Consider the following 26913-nt stretch of genomic DNA (forward strand, 5'->3'; position numbering starts at 1 on the left):
TGGCTGCTTCTACGGCTCATGTACTTTGCCACCTAGCTCGGCTCTCTCAAATCTTTGTGTGTGTATGGAATCAAATCAAAGTGAAATATCAATACTTTTTAAGTAGCAAGTTAAATGATGCAGGGTAAAATACTTATGTGGGTGTGTTTGTGCCTGCTTGAGTGTATGAGTGTTAAGGGATTTAGTGTTCATCACATTAATGAATCTGGGTGTTGGTGTGTATATAAATGTGTCGCATGTCAGCACACATGGCTGATATAACAAGGTAAGGTAGGCCAAAGTAACTTACTGTGACCAAGAGTACTGGCATCCATTTTTTCTCTCCATCTATGTCATACTATCTGCTCATCTCCCCCATCATAATGACTCAGAGAAAACAAAAAAGACTGGCAGATGGACGGACAGAAAGAAAGTCAGACAGAAAAAAGAAAGAAAAAGAAAGAAAGACTACACTCACTCCCACTTAAAGCCCTTTGCTCATCCAGCAGAATAAGCCATTCATCAAACTGAGCCTTGGAGAAGATTGAAGGAGCGATGTGGAGGTGTGCAGCGTGTGCATGCTACTTTGTGAGCTGGGGCAAAGCGATCAAACCTCCTTGAAGCAATGAGTGATCCTAAGCCCTAGATTGAGGTGCAACGTGGAGAGAAAAGGGAAAAGGGGAGAGCGATCAGATAATCTCTATACCTTAATTCCTATTCTTAGCCTTCCCTATTCACTTAAAAAAATCAATGGCTCTGGACACTTAATTCAAAGTCATGAATGTTGCATGAAAAGGACAGTTTGTCCTTTTCATGTGGATTTAAGTAGAAAAGTCTGAGCACTGACGGATCAGCCTCACTGCTCTAAGACCAGTCTTGCGTGAAAACTCCATTTGGGGGTATGAACGGCTCAATCCAACAAAAGTCCATCATCTTGCAATATTGCCCCTCGTGCTGGCTTATAGAGATCATTTTTTCTAAGTGGACACACAGAGTCCCTTGTACCCCCGGCAAGATGTACATTTTCAGATGTTCAGAAGATTTCAAACAAAAATCAATATCTCGTGAAGGTGTTGCTGTTGGGCGGAGATCATTAATCAAAGATAAATTGCAAACTGAATGAACTTGTCCAGGACAGCAGATGAGAAGAGAGCACAACAAATGAAGAGACAACTACCACTATGTAATGAATACACTATTAGTGCGACAGAGTTGCTACAAGCCAGGACAGCTATGTGAAAGGGCTCTATGGTGATTCTGTAATATCTGTGTGAGATTCTCTGCGTGTGTGCCGATAGGTATGTAATTGTTTGCCTGCCAGAGAGCAGGAATAACATCTCAGTAGCGCTGCCACGGTTGTGTGGCAGTGTGGACAGCGCTAAACAAAAAGAAAATGAGAGGCGACATCCTCGTGTTAATATTGGGTCATCTTTGCTAACAAAAGGGAAAGATAAGAAAAAATGACAAGCTGTTGAAAGTAAATTTTTTAACACCCTGAAGCTGTTGACATGCTGTGCGGTCATTTGGTTGAAAAAACACACACAGGCCACATGCACTACCGCTGTCACCCTCTAACAATCTTCCCACAGCCCATTATCAATAGTGCATGTCCATTACTAAGGTCCATAAACTGCTGTTAATGGAACATAGCAGCATAGCTTTGTCAGGAAACGGGGCCACATGCTAGATCCTTCAAAATAAACACTAGCTATTTATTATTTTATGAGGCACTTTTTCAGGTTTAGTTACCCTGACTCTATAAAGAGACGTGTCTTTCTTAAGTGAAACTCTGAAAATGTCCAAATGTGTTAGCATATCACTGTGGTCAAATTGAGAGAGGAAAAGACCTATCGGTTCTGGAAGAAATCTATAAGTATGGATTTTTTTTTAAAAAGAAGAGAGAGAGCAAGATAGAGAACAAGAGAGAATAAATTAATGAATCAAACAAACCACTATTGATCCCTTAATGGCATGGATCAGGCAGGGATGTAAATAGCGTGTTAATGGGCCCTGGTTTACAAAAAAAAATCAGCAGCCAGTAGTAAAAAGAGGTGAGCCTGGAAACCGATGACCCATGTAGTCCCCACTGCAAAAAAGGAAATAAGGCCCAGAGAGGGTAAAGCAGGTCACCAACCATCGAACAGGGGTAATATGTGGGCAGCAAGACTGCTCCTGTTTTTATTGACATACGCTAAAATGATTGACCTATTTTCATTTTTCAAACACGTGAGAAACATGCGCCATCTGCAGGGGGAAAAAAAACATTCTGTCACACAGATAAAAATAATTATTTGGGGTTAGCAATGGGATTTTTCTTTTATCACAATGTCCATACAAAACATATTTTTAAAACCTGGAGGAGATAGACTTCTATCAGCAACACCATGCCAGTGGTACATTTAGAATGAAAAAAGGTTGGATGAGGTGAAGCTCCCCTTCCGGCTACCCTAAGCTGGTAGGATGTCTATGTGTGCAGGTTATTGACTGTCCTTGCTTCGGCAAGCTAGCGCCACTGCTAAGCTCTAGGCCAGGGGCCAAACCTCTGGCACCAATTCTAAACTAGGTTGCTTCATTAACAATCGGACCATGGAGTCAGGAAAAACAGCTATTTGTCAGAAGTTTGATTGAGTTAAGCCTGCGAACGGGCGAGGGGGCCGAGAGAGGTTGTAAAATATGTTGGGGAAATGAGGGATAAGCAGTTAATAACAAATAAAAGGAGTACGACACTATGCACTAATATAGTTAGAAGCTGAAAGAAAAACACTTTAAAGCGTTTATTCATGTATGTTAGGTTATACTTGTTGAAAAATAAATTAATAAACACTATCTGCTGACAGGAAATCTCATTGTGTAAATATCTTTTTTTTCACTTTACTTACCAAAAGTCAACCCTACAAGATTGCCACAATATCATAAATAAAAATAGTTATATTCACCATATCGCCAAAGCTCCACTTACAACTACATTAAAAATGTATATAATGCTCATAAATGTGAAATAGGGGGACTTAAAGTGTTGCCAAACATCTTTCCATTGTACAAGAGCAACACACAGGGGGAAATGGCAGGCAGAGCTCATGTTGAAAGAAGCTCTCCGTTTACAGTGTAGTGTAAGGTGAGGATTGGGCTCATCTTGGCAGGACATTACCATCCACAGTGTTCACTACACAGCTGACGTGGGTCTCAATCTGGCTGTTTAAACAACTTAGTGACCAGAAGGACGCTTTTTCACATACCCACAGTCTACAGTTATAGCAGCAGTTGCATCGAGGAAAACAAATATTTTACTGGCACTACAGCAAACTAACTACAGTACCTTTCAGTCTTGACAAAATTTTAGTGCTTTCTGCCTGTTCAACAGTTTCTGGAGCAAGCAGTCCAATCTTTTTCTAAATTTGAGGGGAAGCAGTTAAACCTGGCTATCTTGGCTGTTACATAATGGCTGAGGTTATTTTGGGGGGAAAACACACATATCCTGTGGGAATGGAACACTTTCAGGAGTTTAAGAGTCCAATTTCAGCAAAGGCTGGTGTTGGTAGGAATGGAACAAGAGCATGCAGTCTGGCTATGAATGTGTTTGTGAGGGTGCCTGTGTGTATAGACTCTCCCAGGGTGATCAATGTGACTCAGGGGGTCCCATACATCATTGTCAGTGGCAGGCTGCTGTCTGTCTGTGGCAAGGTGGGGAAAAGTCAAACGGCTTCTCTAATGGCCAGGGCCATTAACGGTCAGGCAAACAAGCATGATCCCCATCATTAAACCTGCCTGATGCCCATTAATGAGTTTTTCTTTTATCAATAGATAATTGATGTTTGTCCTGCTTCCTTGTTCTGACAAAACAGGTGTATAAAGGGAGTTGGTGGAGAAGGTAAAAGGGGGAAGAGATGGAGAACCAGGCAAAATAAATCATATGCTTCCAGTTAATGCAGGTGGAAGACAAAATGATCTGGCATTATTACCCACTTAACTTTTTGAATCTGTTATTTTATCCTGGCATCACTCTCCTTTCAAGCTGACATCAAACTATGTTATACAGCGAAATCAACAGTTAGAATTGGTTGTCCAATTTGATACCTAATATAAAACTTTCAATCAATGCTCGGTGGTCTCTGCAGTTGTCTGGGCTCATTATCTGTCAGTCTCACCTCAGAAAAGAAAGAAGAAAAAAATTCAAGCTAGAATTATTCAGGGCACAGCATAGTCATAACTACAGCCAGCGCTCGGGAGAAGTAATGGCAAAAGAGTTATACACTGGGAGAAAAGTCTTCCAAAGGAGGGCTTTGAAAGACTTATGAAGCCTTCACGAAAGAGTCAGAGTCAAGATGTCGAGAGTAAAAAAAGAAGAGGTCAATAGTGAGTCGATCAGAGCCATTGTCCTCTGTAAATGACCTACAGTAGACTACCAAACTAAAGCAATAAATTATGGAGGGATCTCCTGCTGAGGGATGGTGTTTGTTCAGGGCTACACTAGGCATTTTAAGTCATGTATGGTCAAAATAAATCAGTCCCTTTGCTAGTGACAGAATTACTTTGCATCTTTTTAGTATCTGGTAGCAATTTGCTGTGGAGGTGTTGGGAGTTGGAGAAGTATCCATTAAAGTCAATGACAGATAAATCACGCATTATACTCTAAGATAAACACTTGTCATGTGTTTTCAGCATTGATCAGACACAGTTGTAGCCCATTAAAAAGCACACACTCGACTAAAGTCATGTTGAAACGTATACAAAAGAAACTGACTCTGGTCGGAACCTGCAGGCCTTTGTAATGCTCACTGACCTCTGTGATCTTTCTTTTCCCCCGAAAGCCACAACATGTACAAACAATTATGGACCATAGGGGTTTGACAAGTACTAACACAATGAAAGGGTCAGGGACATCGGGTAATGCAAGACGTCTGGTGATGTAATGACCGACATCAGTCTCTCTGTATGTACCCTTATGGATCAATAGTGTTATGAAGAAGCTTGATCCTTCAACTAACACACTGTGCCTGGCTAAGGCCTCCCATTTGAGTCCATTACCTGGGCCCCCCTAGTCCTGTGATCTCCTATTAAATCAACACTTTATACTGTATGTGTGTGACACTTTACAGAGTAGGTATAGACCACACTCCATGACTTATTTATGATTTACACAGACCCAAAATTTCCTCCATAGAGTACGGTGGCAATGAAAACATTCCCTGGTTACGAGCGTTTGATGAGAGAAGGGGTACAGCAAAAGTCAGCAAACCTCATCATGCTAAACCTGTAGTTAAATTAGTTTATAGATCCTTTGTTACCCAGATGAAAGAACAGCACAGTCCTCACGCAGCACAAGAGGTAGCTGAGGGATAGCGAGACTCTGCATTGGGCCTTAACAGCCTGGTTATTAAAATCAATAACAGCAATAACTACAATCCATCTCATCTTTAAGAGAGGGGTGACATGGCATGCCGGTCGATCATTATTGAGCTACATTTGTAATATTACTAATATCATATAATTCCCCCTAACTGGGGATGTGAAGGTGTTGATGGGAAAATGCAAATTGAAGTCAGCTGTAAATTATTGAACAGCTGTTAACGACAAATGTAACATAGCTTTGTACAAGTTTTTTATTTTGTAATATTTTTTATTTTGTGGTCCACACATCCTAGCTACTACCGATTTAAATAGAAACAAAAGGGGTGAAAACTTCCAGATTAATTGCCGCTCAGGACACATTTGAATAGACACTTTAATTTGATTTCTAAGCATTTTTCACTTAGTTCCCCAGAGGTAAACTGTGTTCTGTGTTGAGACTCCCAGCTTCTCGAGTCCCTAGGGTATTGGAAAGCAATGAGAGGTAAGAGTCCAAATCTTCAAATCGTTGCCTGAAGCAGCGAGTGCTTGGTGGGAGCAGTCAAGCCACATTGAGCACATTCAGGGGTGGCCAAAATGATTGGAGAGGGCATTAAGCCACATTACCTCTCAAAATGACAGCGTTGCTTTCCCACAGATCCATTTTCACATATACCTTGGAGTACATAACCAATAAAGCCGGGCCATTATTTTGCCATCACTGAGCAGTACAGCAGAAACAAAGAGCAAATTACAATGACATGTTTTCACTACTAATTTTGCTTCAGTTTAAGAGCAGATATTTTCCTCTAGACTGAGGCTTTTAAACACAATCTTCCAGCATGCTTGTTTTTCATGAGGATGGGGATCATTTCAAAGTGCAACACGATAGTTGCCATGTGTCCAAACAAAATACAAATACTTACAGGTGGTGACATGTTAAAATAAAAGGCAAGAGTCTGTACCTTTTTGCTATGTCAAACCTCTCCACGAGCAGCTGTTTCTTCACTCATGCTACACTTGACACAGCTTTATGAATCAATTTAAGATTTCATAATGGAATTTTAAATATTCATGATTCTCTGGCATCAATGGCCAAACCATGGTGGGGTGCCATAGATAGCTCTATGTATAGAAAACAGTGGGGTTACGCGATTTCTTATTGAACATTTCAGTGCAATGATTGCTGATGAGGTCATTAAAAAAAAAAAAGAGTTGGGTCCTCTAGTCCAAAATGGAGGAAAAGAAAATGAAGAATGAGGACCACCTGACAAAATCAGAAGCTGGACAACCCCATAACTATTTTTATTTTCTTTGATTCAAAAGGAGAACGCTCCCAAAGGAGGGATAGGGAACAAAACTCAAATTAGACACAGACTTAAACCTACAGGCATTGTAATGTGTAATGCGAACTGTTCATTATTCACAACTGGCTTACAGTACCTAATCCCTTACTTTCAAGTAATATCTAAACACATGAATTCGGTCCATGGAGAAAATTTTAAAAGTGTGTAAAAAAAAATACTGAAAGAAAACAAAATGAGAGAAAAAAAAACTGTATTGCAGAGGAGAAAAAACAAACTTCCATAGCACTGTGAAAAACATTTCTGCACCGTCTGGCATTGTAGCTATGTTATTTGGACTTCAATGACCTCTGGAGGGTGGAGGGTGAAAGCGAGAAGGGCACGGGGCAATCATGGCCGGGCCATCATCATTTGTCTCCACCTCCTTTTCTATCCTCTTTCACCAGTTGACACGGCAAATGGCATAGCCAGCCTGTGTCACTCAAAAAGCCATTTCTGTCCTCCCAGACCATGCCTGGGCTGACAGAGTGAGAGAATGAGGCAGAGGAAAAAAGGGTCGGAAATAAGCAGACAGAAGCATTTTTTCAACTTCGCTTTTTGTCAATGTTGGTGTGCTTGTCAAACTGAGAGGCAGTGCCCGGTTGCTAGGCTGGTTGGAGAGTTGTTAGGCAAGGGTTGAGGTTTGAGTATGGTAAAAGTGGTAGAGGCGAGCTACTGAAGAGGTACTCCATGCAGCTATAAACTAGTTGCATAAATAAGAGTCAACATTGCAGGCTGGATAGACACACGGCACAGAGGTATTGGTTTTGTTTCACCTTGAACACTTTCTTTCGTCGTACCTGGTCTGTCCTTTTATCTTCGCTGGTTGCCATTTTCTCTCTCTTCCTCCATTTAGCAATCCACACAATCAAATCCAATAACCATTTCACCTCTTCTTCATGTGTCCACAGTGTAAGTTGTTGTGCAACAGTTATAACATTACTAAGTTACACTGATGAAACAAAGCTTCCAAGGACGGGTTTTTTTTTTCAAGGAATCTTTTCAGCCTTGGTGGCAACTGTGAGGTACACTAAAAGAGCATATTATAAAATGAATTTTTCATGCCAACAGACAGAGATCATATAATAACTGCAAACAATATAAAATCCTGGAGACGAATCATCATATAATCATCCTTCAATTCTGGCAATCCAATTCAACCTCTCTGAAGGTTCAATCACATAAACGGCAACTGACGATCAACAAATGAGATAGTGGATTGAGATGGGTGGTGTGTGGGTGTGTATGTGAGAAAGATTGGGGCGGCTGATTGAATCAAATCATGCCTACTTACGAGTCATGCAGTTAGTCTGTTGCTAGACTGAAAATGATGATTCATTTACAAATAAGATTTGCCCTCTATTTTCTTTCTCACACTATAATAGCACCTACCCAAAGTAGTTAATCTAATCTGTGTGCTGTCAAATAAATATGATTACAACCACGTTGCAACTTTACCTTTGTTTAGCAAGCCCACCTTTGGGGAACATGTTACATTACTGAACCATGCTCTTGGACATAATATACAAGCCGCTTTATCTTGCCGTCAGAGCTCTGCTCCATTTTCCACAGAAGTTTCCCCTCTCTCACCTTTGGCTGTTGAGTCTCCCTCTGCTTAAGTTCTTCTGTATACTCCAGATCATTAAGGGATCCTCCACAGTGGACAGCATTTCATCGCTTCATTTGTTTATTTAATAAACTGTAGAAAGTCTGACTCAAAAAGCAGGACTGCTGAGTAATTCAGTGCTCAGCATAGTTGCTCTTATACATAGGAATACATAGAGAAATGTAGTGCCAAAGGAGATGGCTGCCTGACAGCAAGGTAAAGCTGTGAAAATGTTCTAAATATATGTTCTATTATATATACACTTAAACTGATATTGTCTGCTTCTCCAAACTGGCGTTGTGTTGACCATCATCTACTGCAGGTAACACACCGACTATTCTTCCCAGTACAGCCCAATCAAAATCCCTGAACTGAGCCTCCAAACCACACAAAAGTTTCAAAAGGGATTCATTTCTTATCACTTCTCTCAGTCACTTTGTTGCAATCATCCATTTCCACTGATTTTCTCCTACCATTTGGGGAAAAGGGAGGGAAATCAGTGTCAAAAACAAGACAGGGCTTCCAAACACCTCCATAATGAGGAGACAAGGGAGCGAAATGGGGCTAATATTTGCGGAATATATATGAGAGAGAGACAGAGAGAGAGTAATGAAAGAGTGTATGAAAAAGCAGATGCTGTTGATCAGCGTTACCTCGGAGAGGACATGCTCTGACTAGATCCGCACAGAAATGGAAGATGCGGGACAAACAATGAAAGCAGCAAAAAAAGTACATTTCTATTTTCATTCATCCCACTGGTCTGTACTACCCAAAACTCACATGAAGGTATAAATTAAAATCCCTAATAGTAACAATACAGTAGATATAATTGTACTGAAATGATCCCTCAAATGACAAAATTGTGTATGTATGTATTGTACGTATTAAATGACTGCTGGACAGAAAAAAAAAACGAGTGAACATTACTCACAACGCTTAAAGTAAAAGCTTTCAAATTACATATAATATAACAAATGGATTCCTGCCACAGATGGGTTCTCTTTGCTTGAGGATAGCTATGAGTCAGTCATGAATCAGTCAACAATGTCAGTATTGCATTTTATCCCTTCAAAGGATCTTCATGTATAGAGCTTGTGTCAGTGCTGCAGCAGGCTCTTAACTGTTTTTTTTCACCCCTGAAGGATTGTGAAGCGTGCGTGCCAAGACCATGGCGCATACGCAGTTCAATATAATGCAATCCAGTACAATACGCAGGAAGGTTGAGTCATTCATGAGAGCACATGAACAAAAGGGCATCAGACATGTCTTTAAGCCAACGTGATGTCACTAGACACTGTCACAGTATGTTTATCACAGTTTGATGGATGCATTCCCTTTTTTTTTTTGTCGTTTATACTTTCTAACTTTCTATGGCAACTGCAGCCACTGTCTTTGGTAAGTACTGTCACTATGGTAACATATTTTTGTCTAACACAGCATCTGAGCAACAAGTGACTGTCAGTTCAAGTATGATTCTACAGGATAATGTATAGGATAATTATATGATATTGCAAAGACACAGCCAGCAATAATATGACAATGAATGTGTCAAAATGTACTTGTACTGTATAAAAAAAATATAAATTTTAAACAGACACACATACACACAGTCACAGTGGAATAGAAACAGCATGTGATTGTTTACTTGATACATTTAGCTTCTGCACACCATTTCCTGCTTTTAACACCACCAGGTGTGCAATATGACAATTCAAAATAGAATGGATAACGCTCACTTCAATAAGACACGCACAGGCACACACACAAAATTCAATTACAACAACGTGGCCACAGGCAACGGCAGACAACCCACTACTACCGTAGAGTTACAGCCACAACAATCTTGTGGCCAGCTCAACACTCATGCAGCCCAGACTTACTGCCTGAATACCCAATGAGACACTTTTTAACAGTTAAAACCATATGCCCAAAGGCTGTTGTCTCATGGTGTTTCCGCTGAATGAATAAGTGGAGAGCTCAATTGCTTCCTCAGAAGAAAAATTTAAACCAATGTGTCTTAGTGGTTTCATAATTTTTTAGTAATTTATTGCTGTGCACAGCTGAGCTACTAACAAATGGGTGGCAGAATGATGATGGGCAACAAGAAAATAAATAAATAAATGGCAGCCCATGGAAGAAGAGTGTCTAGACGGTTAAGTCAGCAAAGCCATCTTCAGACAAAACATACATATTAAATTGCATACACAGGCACTCAAAGCTTTGCAAGCAGTTTGTTTAACTAGGAAAGGAAAAAAATACAATCTGAAGGAGCATCTGAGTCACAGCTTAGAGGCAATCGAAGGTAGAGCAAGAATAAAATACCTATGTATATCCATTAGAGCAATGGCATGGAATCACATGTACACATGGGCAGTATTGAGGCGAAACAAGAATGTATTTTATTATTAGGGCTGCGACTAATGATTATTTTCATTATTCATTAATCTATAGATTATTTCCTTGATTCTGTCCATCCCAATTTCACACAGTCCAAGGTGATGTCTTAACATCTCTTGATCAGTTAGTCCAAAACCAAAAAAATATTCAGTTTAACATGATAAAATAAGAGCAAGAAATCTGAAGGCTGGAAATGGCATTTTCTGATTTTTTTTCTCTTAATTAATCAGTTATCAAAATAGTTGGCGATTATTTTTCTGTCCATGGACTAATCGATTCATTGACAGATCTTTGCAGCTATGTTCATAATAATAATAATAATAATAATAATAATAATAATTTAGTTGCTCGAAGATCACAGGAGGCCCCCCTACATCATGACGCTTATCTACAGGTATTACAGCAGCACAGACTTCAACATCTTTCTTCTTTCCAATTACTAGGGGCAATATTTTCACCAACCCTCAATGTGGTTCCCTCATGGTTTGTTATTGTTCGGTCACTTGAAATGAGAAAAAAAATAAAATTAAGCTACTGAAATACAGCGATAGGTTTCAAGACTAAATTATCATTTTCAGCAGAATGTCAAACTATGAGTGGCAGGAAAATGAAAGTGAAATCAATGTCTGCCTTGGGAAATTACCACTGTCCACCCAACTACAGTGCAAGTGACCTAGACTGATGCCATCAGTGAGAGAACTGACAGAGAGAATAGAGAAAGAGCACCAGTGGGAGGATTAGTAGACAGTGGTCTGTGTGCAGCATGGATCTATAAAATATCTAAAAGCAAACACTGGCAGAATAACATGGAACAAAAGTAAGAGATTCAATGTAGCTAAAACATACGTGATGCACTTATTGTAGATTGCAGATGGCTTTTAGTGTGTTGTGGAAATGCAATGTCATTTCTCTATGTGTATGTTTAAAAAGTTAAAGAGCCCTTCGTGCTTCATTTAGCTTATTCCCTTGATATCATGTAAAATGTATCTCACTGCATCATAAAACCACAGGCATGTACCCGAGTATGACCATATGTGACTCTGTATGCAGTACTTTTCTCCAGATACAGGGAGAACGGAATCAATTTGACATTAAGGATAGTGCTTTACAGTTATGAATCCATCAGCAGGAACAGTCTTCCGATAACGGAGTTATTCTCTCGTACAAATACAAAGAAAAAGGAATGTATATACGGTCGCTTAAAATCCTAACAACTCGAGAACTCAAGTGGGTTTTATCATAAAACTGCATAAACACGCATAAACCTGTCAGAAAGTAACAAAACTGCAGCCGATTTACTTTTTGTTTTTTTTTAAAGTTCACCTCAGCAAAAGTAAGCAAAAAGTGCTAGCTAGTAAACAATTTATGCCTGTTCAATGCTGTGTGAATGTGCCAGTAACCTTTATATAGTCGTCATCAGATTCAGATACAAAGTAACCAAGCTTACGGCACATATCAACATGCAGGGAAACTCATGTCATGTATCAGGTCAGCCGGATGTCTACCTACTGCCAGTCACCAATTTCCTTTCATGCTCCTGTTCAGGGCAGGCCAACCATACCCGTTTTAATCCCCAAAGCTATGCAGAAATGCTAACACGCAAAAAGGGATTAGAGGGCATGTGTGTCTCAGATATGCCTGCATTAGCAAGATTTAATACAACAGCCAGATGAAGAATACAAGCACTTGCATGTAGCAGGCTCAGGGCATTTACTTTCCATTTTAGATTACTTCTACTACTTAAAATTCAATTCTTGTTGTAAAGTTGTCAACCACACACAGAAAGGAACAACAATTGCTGTCTTTTTTTTCTTTTTCTTTTTTAACAAGACCAAGCTTGTGAAGTGTACAGCACTGGTGCCACACCTCCGTCCACTGATGCTACTATTTCACCTCATGTGCGGTTCACCCACACAAAACACATGTTGCCATGCGTAGTGGTACTTCGGAGAACTCAATCGACATCCTACCCTCAGCTCTCCTTAGTGGCTGGAAGCGGACTGTGTGGGTGGATTGGCTCTGACAGAATGGACTGCTGTGTTATTGACTTCAATTTAGAAAGTGCTCCCTGCTGCTTCTCCCCCCATTCCCTTCATAGCCGGGACCCTGCTGGCCCCCAGCTGCAGCCTACGATATCCCTGATTGCACTTCTACAGAAAACACATTTAAGCAAGGTCACAGGGCTTGGAGTTGGTAGGGTGGGGGGGGGGGGGGGGGTCAAAGCCCATGCGGGTGTCAGCCCTCCCTCTCCTGCATTGTCTCCTATCCGCTTGGGCGGACAGCTGCTGAAGTGTTGTATTGTTGGAAGCTACAGGTACATCGGCACCAAACATTTGACGCTGTGCTGGCTGCGCTCATAGATTAGACACACTTAGCTTGGCCTCTCAAATCCCCAGTATGGGGAAATGATGGAGGCAGAGAGACAGCGGATATTAAACAGGAAAAATAACTGGCCGGGAGGTGAGTGGTCTTATTAGAGAATAGACAGAAAATGAATCTTCTGTACAGGCATAAACAAACTCCCATCCTTTTTCTGCAGCATATACAGGTAAAAGGTTAGTTCAAGTCACAAGAATGACCCTTCTTAACTCAAAGTATACTTGATTAGTGAGTGTTTATTATACTCCTCTCACATTGGGGAGCAGATGGTTCAATAGAACACAGATAAAGTAGACAGGCAACTATCAGTAATGAAATCCAAATTGGATGCATATTAGGAAAACACTCTTTAACTCCCGTCTGCTTTCTAACATTGGAACATCATTGGAAGGTGGTTTGCAGTACTGTCTGGTGTCTGTACAAAGATATCTAGCACAAGGTAAAATACACAGCAAGATACTGTAGACGAATAGGCTTAAAACTCAAACATGGAAGTGGAAAAACAGATTCTGTGTGTGCATGCCAATAATCTTTATCTGCCGGACATTGCTGCCGTAATCTGGGCGTGGACAGGTGGATTTGAGAAGATGAAAAGCTGTTTCATTCTTTTCTTCCCTCCCTGGGTCTGTGCAGTAACAGGCCTCAGTATGGCTAATCCTCCCCAACATGAAGCTTGATGGAGATTCTGGGATTAGCAGCTCCATAGAAATAAAACTGTTAAGAAGGTAATTGTCGCTGTGATTTTAGGGGGAAAAGGGTATTTGAAGGTCACGGTATCATACTGGGAGAGGAAAGAAGGGTGGTCACAAGTATAAAAGACCTGAACCCTGAAGATGCCAACGTGGTTTCAACATTTAGGGATTTAATGAGAGAAAGATTTTTAGTTTAATAAGCAAACTAAGAGCTTTTTGTAGCAATGCATGTTTGATCCAATCCAATTAGCAGCAGAACTTTCATACTTTAGGAAGACTACACACAAAAAGCTAGACAATAGTACCGTATCAAGACAAGAAAATACAAGATAAAGCATTTGTTAGTGTGTCCAATAAATCGCTGTTTTGACGTTAATTCAATGTAATACTATAAAAACAAGTACTGCAAACTGTGACAAGTGCAATTAATGCAAAGGCCCAACTTAAAACTAATGTCACATATATTGTCAGTTGCAGAATAGCAACTCATCAGTTAGGAATTTTGTTTTGACCAAACCAAGGACACATAAAAATAAAAGAAGGAGAGGGAGGGGTGGACCTGAATGAAGACTGCATCTTTGCTTCCAAGGAGCTAAAAGTCTAGAAGATTTAGGTGCTCTCTCAGTAGTGAATTACTATGCTTTACCTTCACATTGCTCAGAGAAAGAGACATCCATTTCCTACGGCCTGGCAGTTGGCAAGGCAACATTGTGATGAACACACATACCGGGATGCTCCATGAATCCTAATGAGGCCAGCTGACCAATGACGTGGCCAAGGCAAGACATGGGGAGCATTAGCATATGCCAAGAAAAGTATAAAGGACATATTATAAGCTTGGTACTATGATATACTGCATCCATATTTGTTTTTAATTCTAAATTCCATTCTTAAAAATAAGTGTGGAGGTAATTGGTGAAAACAGGGTTGACAATGTTCTAAATGTCAACAGGCCAAAGTTAATACACTTCCATTTCCAAATGTGCATGCAGTATCTCCTCCTTTCTATCTATCTTGGCTCATGATGATTGGGTTAACAGTGCTAACATGCTTGTATCTTTCTTCTGCTTCCAGCTAACACAGCGCTAGGGCTAATCCCTGCTCTGGCAGCCAATATGAACACAGCTCAACATAATGAAGCCCATTAGTCTGGAGACAATGACTGCTAGCAAAGCTCATACACTGAATAACACAGGATGAAAGAAAAAAAAAAGAGCAGTGAAAACGTTCATCTTTTATCACGTGCCTTCAGTTGCCATGAACTCATATTGCACTCATTTGAGAGGAAACACACTGTCACATACAAAGACATATGCAGAATGAGCAAACAGAATTAACTTGAGAATGGCCTGCAAATAGCCAAACAGAGGAACACTGTAAGAAGTAGCAATTTAGAGAAGACGAGTGAGGGAAAGAAGACAGAGGGGAGGACCGAAGAACACCTGCAGCAAAAGAAAAAAAAAAGAGGACAGACAAAATGGGGGTGAGAAAAATGAAAACAGGGCAAGAACAAAGGCACTGAAAGAAGAGTGCAAATGCAAAGCGAAGGAGGAGAGGGAAAGAAAGAACGAAGAAAGGGGGCAAGGGACCAGTTGAGAATAGGAAAAGTTTAACACTAAGACAAAAGACAACTAGACAGAGCAAACATGGAAAGAGAGAATGGGAATTTAATGTATTAATGGAAGAGCACTTCATTGCCAGATAGTCTAGATTAAAAGCAATAGTGAATTTAAATGAAACATTGATGTTAATTTTTTTCTATTGTTTGAATAACCTAACCCGCCGTTGTCACAAAAGCCCCCAGAAAAGCATTAAATTAAAATGGCATAGGATGTTATATGTAGCATGATGCTGAAATTGTTATCTACTGTATATCTGTATGCTGTGTTAAGTGGAGGCCAAACAAGATCAGTGAAAGCAGACTTTCAAGACCGAGCAGGTATTGGGATGAAACAACATTCATTCAACACTCATTCAACCTGGGAATACAGAACCACTAATATACCGCTTTGCCTATTTTAACCTCTTCATACACTGGCATATGATTTGTGTGTGTGTGTGTGTGTGTGTGTGTGTGTGTGTGTGTGTGTGTGTGTGTGTGTGTGTTTGTGTGCGTGATGAGAAAAATGATACACAGAAAAAAAGAAAAAAATCCCCATGAAGCAGTTTAAGCCTTTACTGGGACAGTGATAGCAGTGTGTGTGTGTGTGTGTCTGTGTGTGTTAGACATAATCTCTTGCGGTATTAATTCCTGGAAATTGAAATGAAAATAGGAAAGGAAGTGTCTAGTCGCGGGTCCTTTACCTCAAGGTCAGCATAGTAGAGTTCAGGATGTCTGTGTGTGTTGTCTGTGTGGACACATTTAAGTATGGTGGCCTGGAAAAATTGGTTGAAGAAATTGGTAACATTGTGCCAAGGTGGGCAGTAGGCAAATCACTTACCAATTAATGGATACTCAGAGGACATGTTCGTTCACCCACACAATGTATGCAAAGAATTTGTTATAGCTCTCGAAGCACAAGACGAGCCCAAAAATAGTGTACCTCTTGTCTCCTTGAAAAAATATCTCTGTCTCACACACAAACAGAAAATTATATGTGGATTCCCCAAGGGCCTACACTGTAAATCCTTGATCCTGGCAATGGCAGAGGCAATGACATTATCATTAGATCTATTATTCGACTGCACACTCCTAAACTTGTCATTGCTGCTATACCATACTGCAGGCCACTCACCCAAATGGAACTAGTGACACGCACACACATGCAAACAGACACAGGCTGCTGACCTACATGTGACTGGCCGCAGCCCAGATTTGCTAGCACTCACCCCAGGGGATGGGTTCTGTAATGTTTGCATATACCCCTCGAACTTACTGGCTGACTAGCGGACAAGCTGAGCCAAAGTAGGTCTTCCAGTACCCTCAAACTACACCCAGTGCCCTCTCGGCCTGATGCAGGGGGTGGGGGGTGGCTCCGTAGAGCCTTGGGTGAAACAGGGAGTGCAGGGGGTTGCACAGCAGGGGACACAGGGCTGGCATAACTGTGTGAAGGTCCCACATATCTGACAACTCATCAAGCCATCAATGGTCAGCAAGTCCCGAAGGTAAGGCCTGACAAGACTCTTCTTGTCAAGATAATGTATGGATACACTAGCAAACCTTGAAATATACTCTAGACAGTTTAGCCAGGTTTACAAATTAAACATTGGCCTAAACCATCAAATTAAATTCAACTTGGAATCCAGTTACACCCCTTAAAAAGGCAGCTAGTTTGACAAAGACTTTTCTGGTTCACCCCTTTGCCGGTTTCAGGAATGTTGCACACACACAAAGGCACATGCCGGACCTTGAGAAAACCTTGCCGTAATCACAGACTTTGGCTGACCATCAAGCAATGTTGGCTATTCTGAGCCAGGATCAAACTATAAAGCAACGGGTTGACCACTTTTGGTCAGTAGAGCATCACAGAGTTTGGCAGGCCATGACCCATGCTCCCATCAGTAGTGAGAAAGCAGTGTCTCCACTGGCAGAGAAAAGAAAAGACAGGAAAAAGAGAAATAGACAGGATTAGGGCCAAGAGAGAGCTGTCCTGGCAGCGTTGGTCATGTTATGGGTCAGTGGATGATTCTGGTTAGATTGTAGTCTGGGATGTACAGTGCTGGGTGGTTAAAGCACAACCTGAACTCATTCTGGGTCACTTGCTCATCAAATGGTGGCACACCACACCTAGAGCACAGTGCACCATCTGACACACACAGCTCGCGGTGCCAGTGTGCACAGTGTACTACATTTGATTTTTGTCATCAATAATCACACAGATAACCACAAACCTTATTTGTTGTTGGCTTGATGATGCTGTTTTGAGCAGCCCATGTGCTGCATGCACATCGTGTATTTGTATCATAATCCACTTTTGCGCACTTATTTAAATATATGCCTGCATTATTTCATGTTTTTGCGAGAACGCAGTAGTGCCGCACACTTCTGATATCATCCTCTACATGGCTGTGGTGCTTGGGAATCCCTGTGGAAAGGAAAGGAAATAGCCTTTCTGTCTATAGAAAGGAAAATCCCCCTCTATACTCCGGTGGCTGCTACCTCACTGTTACATGTGCTTCATTGAATCCCATTCTTATTCAACTGCAGTGAAGTCAAGGAGAAAGTATGTGTGTATAATATAGGAGTTGGCTCTATACCCCTGTGCCGGTGGGAATAACGTACTGCGCTACAGGCAGAGTGACCTTTTTTAGCTGGCATGCGTTCTCTCCTCCCTCATGCTTACACACGCACACACACACACACCCGCGCACATGCACGCACACACGCAAGCGCACGCACGCACACACACAGCTAGCTTTACCAACCATCAATTACTCACGCTGCTTCCTAGTTTAATGGACATAAGGCTTGTACAAATCATTGGAAATAGAGGGGTGATGGGACAGTGGGGTAAATTTGTTTTGCCTCATCTCCTGCGGCAGGAAGGTAAAGCATTTCTTGTTTTCTCCTGTTTGCCTTCCTAACCATGACCTTTATGGCTGTGTGCTTCCTGAAGCGACAGTTTGTGCTCAAATTGAGGGTTAAGGCCTGCCTGTTTAGAGGCATCTAACTATCTGTAAAGGCATAAATGATGAAAGGGGGGTGGAGAGTGGATAAACAGGTAACGGGTGTAGACGCAGAGCAGAAAAGTCTTGGTTTTATATCATATACTGCTCTTGCTTCCTGTCATAGAGTAAGTCAAAGTCTATCTAATATATAGTAAAGTAACCTAATCAAATTTTTAAACTACTTCTAAACTTTTTGTTTCATTGCACTAAAGAGATAGATCGATATGCATGTGGATTAAATCACACTTATTGTCATATAAAACTTGTAGGAAATTGTATTTAAAGAGATGAAGCCTGCAGTAGTGTGACACAGTGATGGAGCAAGAGTGAGCATCAAGGAGAGACAGCAAGGAGGGTGAAGGTGGAGTGGGTAGGGGGGAGTTAATGCACAAAACACACTGCATCAAACCAAAGCACTGCTCCGAGCAGGATGCGTCAGCAGTCCATTCCTGTTCTTCTCTTTCCCATTAAAGGACAAAACGAAAATAGTGAGAGCAAAAGGAGGTTAAAGAAAATCAAAGATAAGAGAGAGAGAAGAGGAGGAGACCGGGCATCATGAAAGAGAAAGGAAGCGAGCCAATGAGAGAAACAGTGTCCCATCTGCCTGCCTTTGCCACCACAGCGACGCTAAAAAGTCTTTGCCAGTCTTGCTGGAATGGCTGGATTTTTGCAGAAGAGGAGGGGGTTAAAATCTGGGTGCTGTGGGGATGCCACTGTCCATCTTTGCCTTTTGCTTGGACAGCCTGTCTATCCCCCTAAGCCAAACAAAGCCCCAGAAAGGCACAGAACAAGAGACTGTGAGCATTAAAAACGGGAGCGGAGGATAGCAGGAGCAAACTGGTAGAGGTAGATCTCTAAAAAGGTCTGAGTGCTTTGAGCTCACCCAACTACCTTAGGACACTGCAGAGAGAACAGGGAGAGGGAGCGGGAGAGGGAGAGAGAGAGAGAGAGAGAAAAAGAGAGAGAGAGAGCGAGAGAGAGAGAGAGAGAGAGAGAGAGAGAGAGAGAGAGAGAGAGAGATCCAAGCCGGCGCACACTCTCTCTTTTGCTGCTACAACAGATCCTTTCCACATCGACGCTACTGTTAACGTCACGCCTGTAAGCCGCGCTCACCCAGCGCTTGCCTTCCCTGTCTTGCTCCTCTCCCTAGCCGGACGCTGCTTTAGTGAGGGGGTGCTGATCACCACGAGGAGAGGAGGAAAAAAAAAAGAACTGGAAAACAAGAAGAAAAAAGAAACAAGCCGGAGAGAGGAAGGAGAAACTGCGCACCACCCCTCCTCCCTCTAACCCACCTCGATCACCCCGGCTTCAACACCCCCACTCCTTCCAGCACCCCATCCATCCCCCACCCCACTCCCCCTCTGAAGAAATTGACGGATTATTGGGAAGTGCAAGGGAGGCAGGCTGCAGCTGCTGCTGTGTGTGCTCACTACTGCTGCTGTGTGCTTCGCAGGGATGGTGTGTGTGCGTTCGCAATTGCTGCTGTCGCCACCGCGGCTGCCGAGGCTGGAGCGTGTGGCTAGTTAAGAAGAGGAAGAAGCTAATGAAGGCAGTGTGTGTCGCCTAGTCTTTTCAACCCCCGTCGAGCACTCTGAGGAAGAAAAAAAGAGAAAGAAAAATCAAGTGGACACGACGCCACATTGAGAGGGGGAGAAAGGAAAAGAGGGAGAAGGGCTATCAGACTAACCAACCGACCAACTGATTGACCACTAAAAAGTGAACAGAGGAATACAGAGAGGAGGGGGGCTGTTTTTCCCCCCCAAGCTTGTCAACCTCTCCTCCTAACCATCGTAAACAAAAGGCAAAGAACATTGGAGAGGACTGTGGAATTTTCATTCAACCTTCTTCAATCCCACCCCCACCTACCTCCCTCTTTTTTTCCTATCTGCCTTTGCTTTTGGCGCACAAAAAAAAACTGTGCGTTGTTTGTGTGGTCGCCTGTGCTATGGAGACCTGGGTAAGGTGTCTAGCAGGGGAATCAACTGTCGGATTCCAAGGACAAGCAAGAGAAGAGGAGCCGACAGCAAGGAGCAAGCAAGGGAGCACTGCTGCTTTGGGAGCCTGACTGGATTCCTATCTGCAATCTTTGTTTATCTCTTTTTTTCAACAAGGGAGCGCAAAAAAAAAAACACTCACGGAAGGGCCTTCGAACCTTTCTCTTTGGATGTGTGGATTTACAAAAGGGCTCATCTTGGTTAAGCTCTTTGGCATTGAAACCTGTTTTAACAGAGCAAATATAAAAAGGCTTTCTTTGCTGCTCTTGGGATATACATACATCTGATGTGAACACCACAGCTCTTTCTGAATGCAAACAGGAGGGAAACTATATATCTCAGTTCAAGGACCTGTAATAATAACTTGAGGTAGGTGTCTAGTGTTTCAACCCCTCTTTGCATCAATTTTTAACCCTCCCTTCTGTCTTGTAACACAGTCTTTGGTTGCTTAATTTATCATTATGTCCTTCTCATACACACGTTTTAGAAAAAGCAGCCCCCTCTACCTTCCCTTCTCCTTCTGCCCCTGAGCACAGTTCATGGGAATAGAAGCATTGCTTACTTGAGGATAGGTCAAGTCCTCTTCCCTTAGCAAGCGCCCAAAACCCACATTCTCCTCTTGTCCTGCTCAGTTCCCTTGACTCATTTGCTCCGCCCCCCTAAAGACTATTATCAGCGAACCAGCTACTTTCCCTCGTCCCCAAAGCCCCCAAACACCAAACCCAAACACCCCCATCCTCCCCCCCAGATGATGCTGAATTATGAACGTGCCACATCATGAGTCTCCTGGGGCGGGTAGCTGTGCATCGTGCCAGGAAAGCCGCCCTGCTCTGTGTAGTCTTCCTGATGGCGCGAGCGTGGAGCAGCGCCTCCCTGGCCTTGGCGGGGGCGGCGGTGTCTCAGGGACCCCAGGGCTGTCCACCGCAGTGTTCCTGCAGTAATCAGCAGGGGAAGGTGGTGTGCACCCGACGTGGCCTCACCCGTGTGCCCCCTGGCATTCCTGCCAACACGCGACACCTCAATCTAATGGAAAACGCCATTGAGGCGGTGCAGGCTGACTCTTTCCGCCACCTGCACCACCTTGAGGTGCTCCAGCTTGGGCGAAATGCCATACGGCAGATTGAGGTGGGCGCCTTTAATGGACTTACCAGCCTCAACACACTGGAGCTATTTGACAACCGGTTGACCGTGGTGCCCAGTGGGGCCTTTGAGTACCTGTCTAAACTAAGAGAACTGTGGCTGAGGAACAACCCCATTGAAAGTATCCCCTCCTACGCCTTCAACCGGGTGCCCTCCCTAATGCGATTGGACCTAGGAGAATTGCGGAAACTGGAGTACATCTCAGAAGGAGCTTTTGAGGGCCTACAAAACCTCAAGTACCTCAACCTGGGCATGTGCAACATAAGGGGTGATATGCCAAACCTAAGTCCGCTCAAGGGTCTGGAGGAACTAGAGATCTCTGAAAATCACTTCCCAGAGATAAAGCCAGGCTCATTCAAAGGCCTGCGCTCACTGAAAAAGCTATGGGTGATGAACTCTCAAATCACAGTGATAGAGCGCAATGGTTTTGATGACCTATCCTCATTGGTGGAGCTTAATCTTGCCCATAATAACCTGAGTGCTGTGCCACATGAACTATTCTCCCCGCTCAAGTACCTAGTGGAGCTCCATCTCCACCATAACCCCTGGAACTGTGGGTGTGAGGCTGTATGGTTAGCACGCTGGCTGAGGGAGTACATCCCTACTAACTCAACTTGCTGTGGACGCTGTCACTCACCTGCCAGCATGAGAGGTCGACAGTTGGTTGAGGTGGACCAAGGTGAGGGCGCTGCTGTTCAGTGTTCTGCGCCATTCATTGCTGATGCACCAAGGGACTTGAACATCTCAGCAGGCCGAGTGGCTGAGCTTCGTTGCCGCACAGCCCCAATGTCTTCAGTGCGCTGGCTTCTACCCAATGGGACTATACTGACACATGCCTCCAGTCACCCAAGAATATCAGTCCTGAATGACGGTACCCTTAATTTCTCAAATGTCCTGGCAGTGGACACAGGCACTTATACCTGCATGGTGTCCAATGCAGCTGGGAACTCAAATGCCTCGGCCTACCTCAATGTGAGTGCAGCTGAGCTAAATACATCCAACTTGAGTTACTTCACCACAGTGACTGTGGAGGTCTTGGGGCCAACTACTGAGATGCCCAAACCTAAAACCACCACGACCACAGCTGCTGCAGCAGGGGCTGGGGTAGCTGGAGGAGGAGGGGTAGGCCTAGGGACAACAACCACAACTGCCTCTCCTTCTGTTTTTCAGCCAGTCTTCATCTCCACCCCAACTGTGCTGCTGCAAAGCACTGACAGCCCACCTGGTGCAGCAAAGACATCTGTGGTGCCAGGACTCCAAGGTGTCACTGCCAAACCAGGCAAGTCTGGCCCCAGCCTGGATGATGTAATGAAGACCACAAAAATCATAATAGGTTGCTTTGTAGCGGTAACACTGCTGGCTGCTGTCATGCTCATCGCCTTCTACAAATTGAGGAAGCGACACCAGCAGAGGAGCACAGTGGCAGCTGCCCGCACTGTGGAGATTATCCAGGTGGATGAAGAGGACCTTCCTCCACCAGCGTCTGCAGCTCAAGAGACGGCTCTCACATTGCCTGAAATCCGGGACCATAACAGCATACACAAACTGGACTTTATCAGCCACAAGTCTGACTATAACTTTCACAAACCCAAGGCTGAATACAAACCCCAGCCTGATTTCACCCTTCACAAGCCGAAAGCTGAGTATACCACATACAAGCCAAATATGGACTTCAGTAGCCACAAATTCATCCCAGATTACAGCACTCACAAATCTACACCGGATTTTACCCTTCATAGACCAAAGCCTGACTACAGCCCATTTAGACCGGACTACAGCACTCACAAACCTAAAGTAGAATACAGCCCATTCAAACCAGACTTTGGCACTCACCCAAAAACTAAAACAGACTACAGCCCATTCAAACCAGATTACGGAACTCATCCTAGGCAGAAAACTGACCTCAGCCCATTCAAACGAGATTACAGCACCCAACCAAAACCTAAACATGACTACAGCCCATTAAGATCGGACTACAACACACAGCATAAACCTAAAGCTGAATATAGTCCATTCAAGCCAGACTTTGGCACTCACCCAAGACCTAAACCTGATTACAGCCCATTTAAGCCTGACTATAGCACTCAACCTAAACCCAAAATGGACTACAGTGTCCAGAGATCTACAACTGACAGTAACTACAAACCCAAGGACCCTTACTCCTCCCACAAGACTGCAACTGATTACAGCGCCTTCAAGACTGACTTCAGCCCCCACAAAGCCGATTACAGCGCCTTCAAGTCTGATTTTAGTCCACATACTCAGAGACCTAAACTTGATTATAGTCCGCACAAAGTGGACTACAGCCCCCATAAAGTGGACTACAGCACTCTAAAGCCCAAATATAACACATATAAACCATCTGGCCATGGGGCTAAATGGACAGACAACAATGTTGGGAACTCTTTGCCTCGAACCATGCCAAGCACCATCACAGCAATGGCTGAGCCCTTCATCATAAAGACTCACACCAAGGAGAAGGTGCAGGAGACTCAGATTTAAAAAGCCCCCCCCCCCCCCCCCCCCCGAAAAAAAAGGCTCCAACTACTTTCCCTAGGTTCCCACCTCCCACACACCACTCTCCCTTGTCCCCCTTCGTCATGTCCTCATAAAATCATGCAATAGAATGCACAACGAAAAAAGGACAGGAACTACTTTTTTGTACAGTGAGTGCAAACTTAAAAAGACTGATGATTTCTTGTTGTACATGCTTATAAATAAATATATATATGGACAAATTGAAACTACCATGGGCTGGTGATAGAGAAACATATATTAAAAAGAAATTGAAACTATTTTCTAACTTGTAACTTCTATTTAAAACAATGAGTTGTTTAAGATGCTGTCTTGACTTTGACAAATGAGGGTAGTCTTGTTTTAAAAGGGGGCATTCTGTGTGATTTTTACACCATGCTAAAGAGAATGCAGTGATACGAAAAAAAAATATTTATACTGAGAAGACTTTCTTTAACAAAAACCGTAAAAAGGTCAGTGTTGATCTTTACAGGTTTATCTTGTAAAAGCACCAAGAATTTGTACTGTGCCAAATGTTATAAATGCAATAAAAAGGATTTTTGGAAGAAAGGAAGTATTAGAAAGAAATGTTTTTTCCCCTTCACTTCTTCTCCTGGTGTATACTGTAACGATCAGCCAAATGCTTTAGACACTGCAGTAAGACGCTGCAGCTATACTTTAACCCTATGTGTGCTGAATGACTCACGGTGCAGAAGTGGATGGTGTTTTTCATTCTTTTCTTCGTTTTTAAAAATCTCTGAACACCCATTATCGTTTTTTTTTTTTATACGTAACAGAAGAGTTTGTTCAGTTTCTATTTTACACCACCAGTGTGTTTGTTTCATGGTGATTCATCAAGGTGTGGCTGATCAAAACCACGTATTTAATCTGGGTTCTTTAGTTCTAGAAATGTTTTAAGATGTTAAAAGATGAAGCAATGGTCTATAGTATAAGTATAGATGTGCTATCACAACATATGTGGATTGAAATGTTCATCACATAATGCTGTTCAAAAATGCAAACAGATTGTGTTACCTATCTCCATTTCTACATTACAAAGTGGTATTACTAATCATGTATATCTAATGAGTGAAGAGGGTGATAAATTAAGGTGAAATGCTGTTGGGGTGTTAAGACTGTCTTGCACTTTGCCAAAAAATATAGATCCTCATTTCACTTTTCATTGCATTGCCAGCTGTTGTGCCTTCATCAATCAGCATGGGGGCTTTTTATGGTGACAAATGCATTCGGGTCTCGCTGTTAACTGTGCATTTTTCATCTTCAACAATATCACCCCTCTCAATCATAATACAGCCCCATGGTTCTCTGTCTAACAAAGAAGGATAACATAGAAATTACACAGTGTAGTAGGTACACATGTATTTGAAAAGTGAGCCAGTCTGTTTTCAGAAACCAAAGTGTGTGGAATTAAAGACCACGCAGTGCTGTTGCCATTCTTTCTACTGTAACTCTAATTTAATGACAACACTGGGGACAGTGTTTTAAGCAGACTGGTCCATTTCAATGATAAAAGAAAAATAATGGTGATGTAAAAGAATAACATGTTTGGAACTGGCACAATGTAGGTGAGAGATGACAAAGAATTTACAAAAAATAACTCCAGGGTAGTGAATGCAAGCTGTGTGGTGCACAGATACTGCTTTCTCATTATCCCTTATAAAGCTGTATAATTCTAAAATAACTAACATAAATCATAAAACAATAACTATCCAATAGAGATATGTGACACTATCAGATCCATAGTCCAAACTATGGCTTAGTTTGTAGTTGACGACACCAGTTTAAATAATCAAAAAAGTGTGGCAAATGGAGACCTGCGGAGAGTATTTGCGAGGGCCAAGGGACACAAAATCAGGGTTTGCCCCTCCAACACTGTATAGTTTTAACATTTGAGATCGAGTAAGTAAAAAAGGGTGAATGTATGAATAGATATGAAAGAAAAAGAAAGACGTTTGCTGAGAGCTGATGTGATGTGTTGTTATTCTGTAGTAGAGGCTCTCAGTAGAGGAGAGTGATATGTGTGTTTGTGAGGGTGACACTTCAGCTCTGCAAAATTAGAGAGTGAAAAAAAGAGGGAGTGTGAGATAGATAAAGAGATGGCGGATCAAGAGGACAGCTGAAGAGGAAGAATGAGTACATTGTTCAAGTTTTTTTTATTTGTTATTATTTTATTTATGACATTAAGTGATTTTAGAGGATGGCTTGTGCTTGAAAACATCAAAGGTTGTAGAGTAAGAAAACATTTGTAAATGTAACATTTAAATGTCCTCTAATATTTTGCTACATTACGAGGCTTGGATGGATACGATGGTCCCAATGAGTAGAGACTGTTTTTTTTTAGTTAAAACATGGGTGGAAAAAGAGTGCAGTGAAGCATAAAAATATATCACAGAGAAAACTGAATCCTATAAAAAAGGAAACTAAAACATTACTTACACCTGGCCTGTAAAGAATGTAAAGACAGGTGTGACCAGAGAGACATATTGAGAGAAAGTTCAAATTTAAACATTTATCCCTTAACAGCAATATAATAAACAGCATATTAGGTCAAGCTATAGGTGCGGTAACATACAAAGTGGTCACAACTGCATCAGTGGCTTATCCTAAAAAGAGAATTTTACTATCCTCTAACAATTTTTATCACATTGGGGTAAATATAACCCCCTGCAGCGTACCCAGGGCTGTCACAACTGGTCACTTAGGGAAAACTCCTTTATTTATGATCAAATCAACTACAGCTCTCGCTAACCTGCCCTTCTTGCGATGTCTGTTGATGACTCAGCCAGCATTTTTAATATCGAGCATTTTCTACAGGTGCATGAATGAGCTAGATAGGTCAGACATCGCAAGTCTGTTTGTATGTGTCCATGTATGTGTGTCTCTTGCACCAGCTATGTTTTCTTTTGTGTGTTGGG

General features: G+C 42.3%; 2 protein-coding genes across 2 annotated transcripts in view; one reads left to right on the top strand and one right to left on the bottom strand.

Moving 5' to 3' along the window:
• The window catches only part of snd1 (staphylococcal nuclease and tudor domain containing 1), a 180058-nt gene that overhangs the window by 72044 nt on the left and 81101 nt on the right, over positions 1 to 26913 (bottom strand). The window lies entirely within an intron of this gene.
• lrrc4.1 (leucine rich repeat containing 4.1) lies at positions 21098 to 24494 on the top strand. The gene has a single exon (XM_083934784.1). The coding sequence runs from the start codon at positions 21101 to 21103 to the stop codon at positions 23963 to 23965; it is 2865 nt and encodes a 954-aa protein (XP_083790910.1). The 5' UTR covers positions 21098 to 21100; the 3' UTR covers positions 23966 to 24494.

Source organism: Echiichthys vipera (assembly GCF_963691815.1).
Source record: "Echiichthys vipera genome assembly, chromosome: 20".
NCBI classification, from domain to species: domain Eukaryota; kingdom Metazoa; phylum Chordata; class Actinopteri; order Perciformes; family Trachinidae; genus Echiichthys; species Echiichthys vipera.

What these genes read in the sequence shown, in the direction of transcription:
- lrrc4.1 (XM_083934784.1), top strand. Translation starts at nt 21,101, where the DNA reads ATGAGTCTCCTGGGGCGGGTAGCTGTGCATCGTGCCAGGAAAGCCGCC.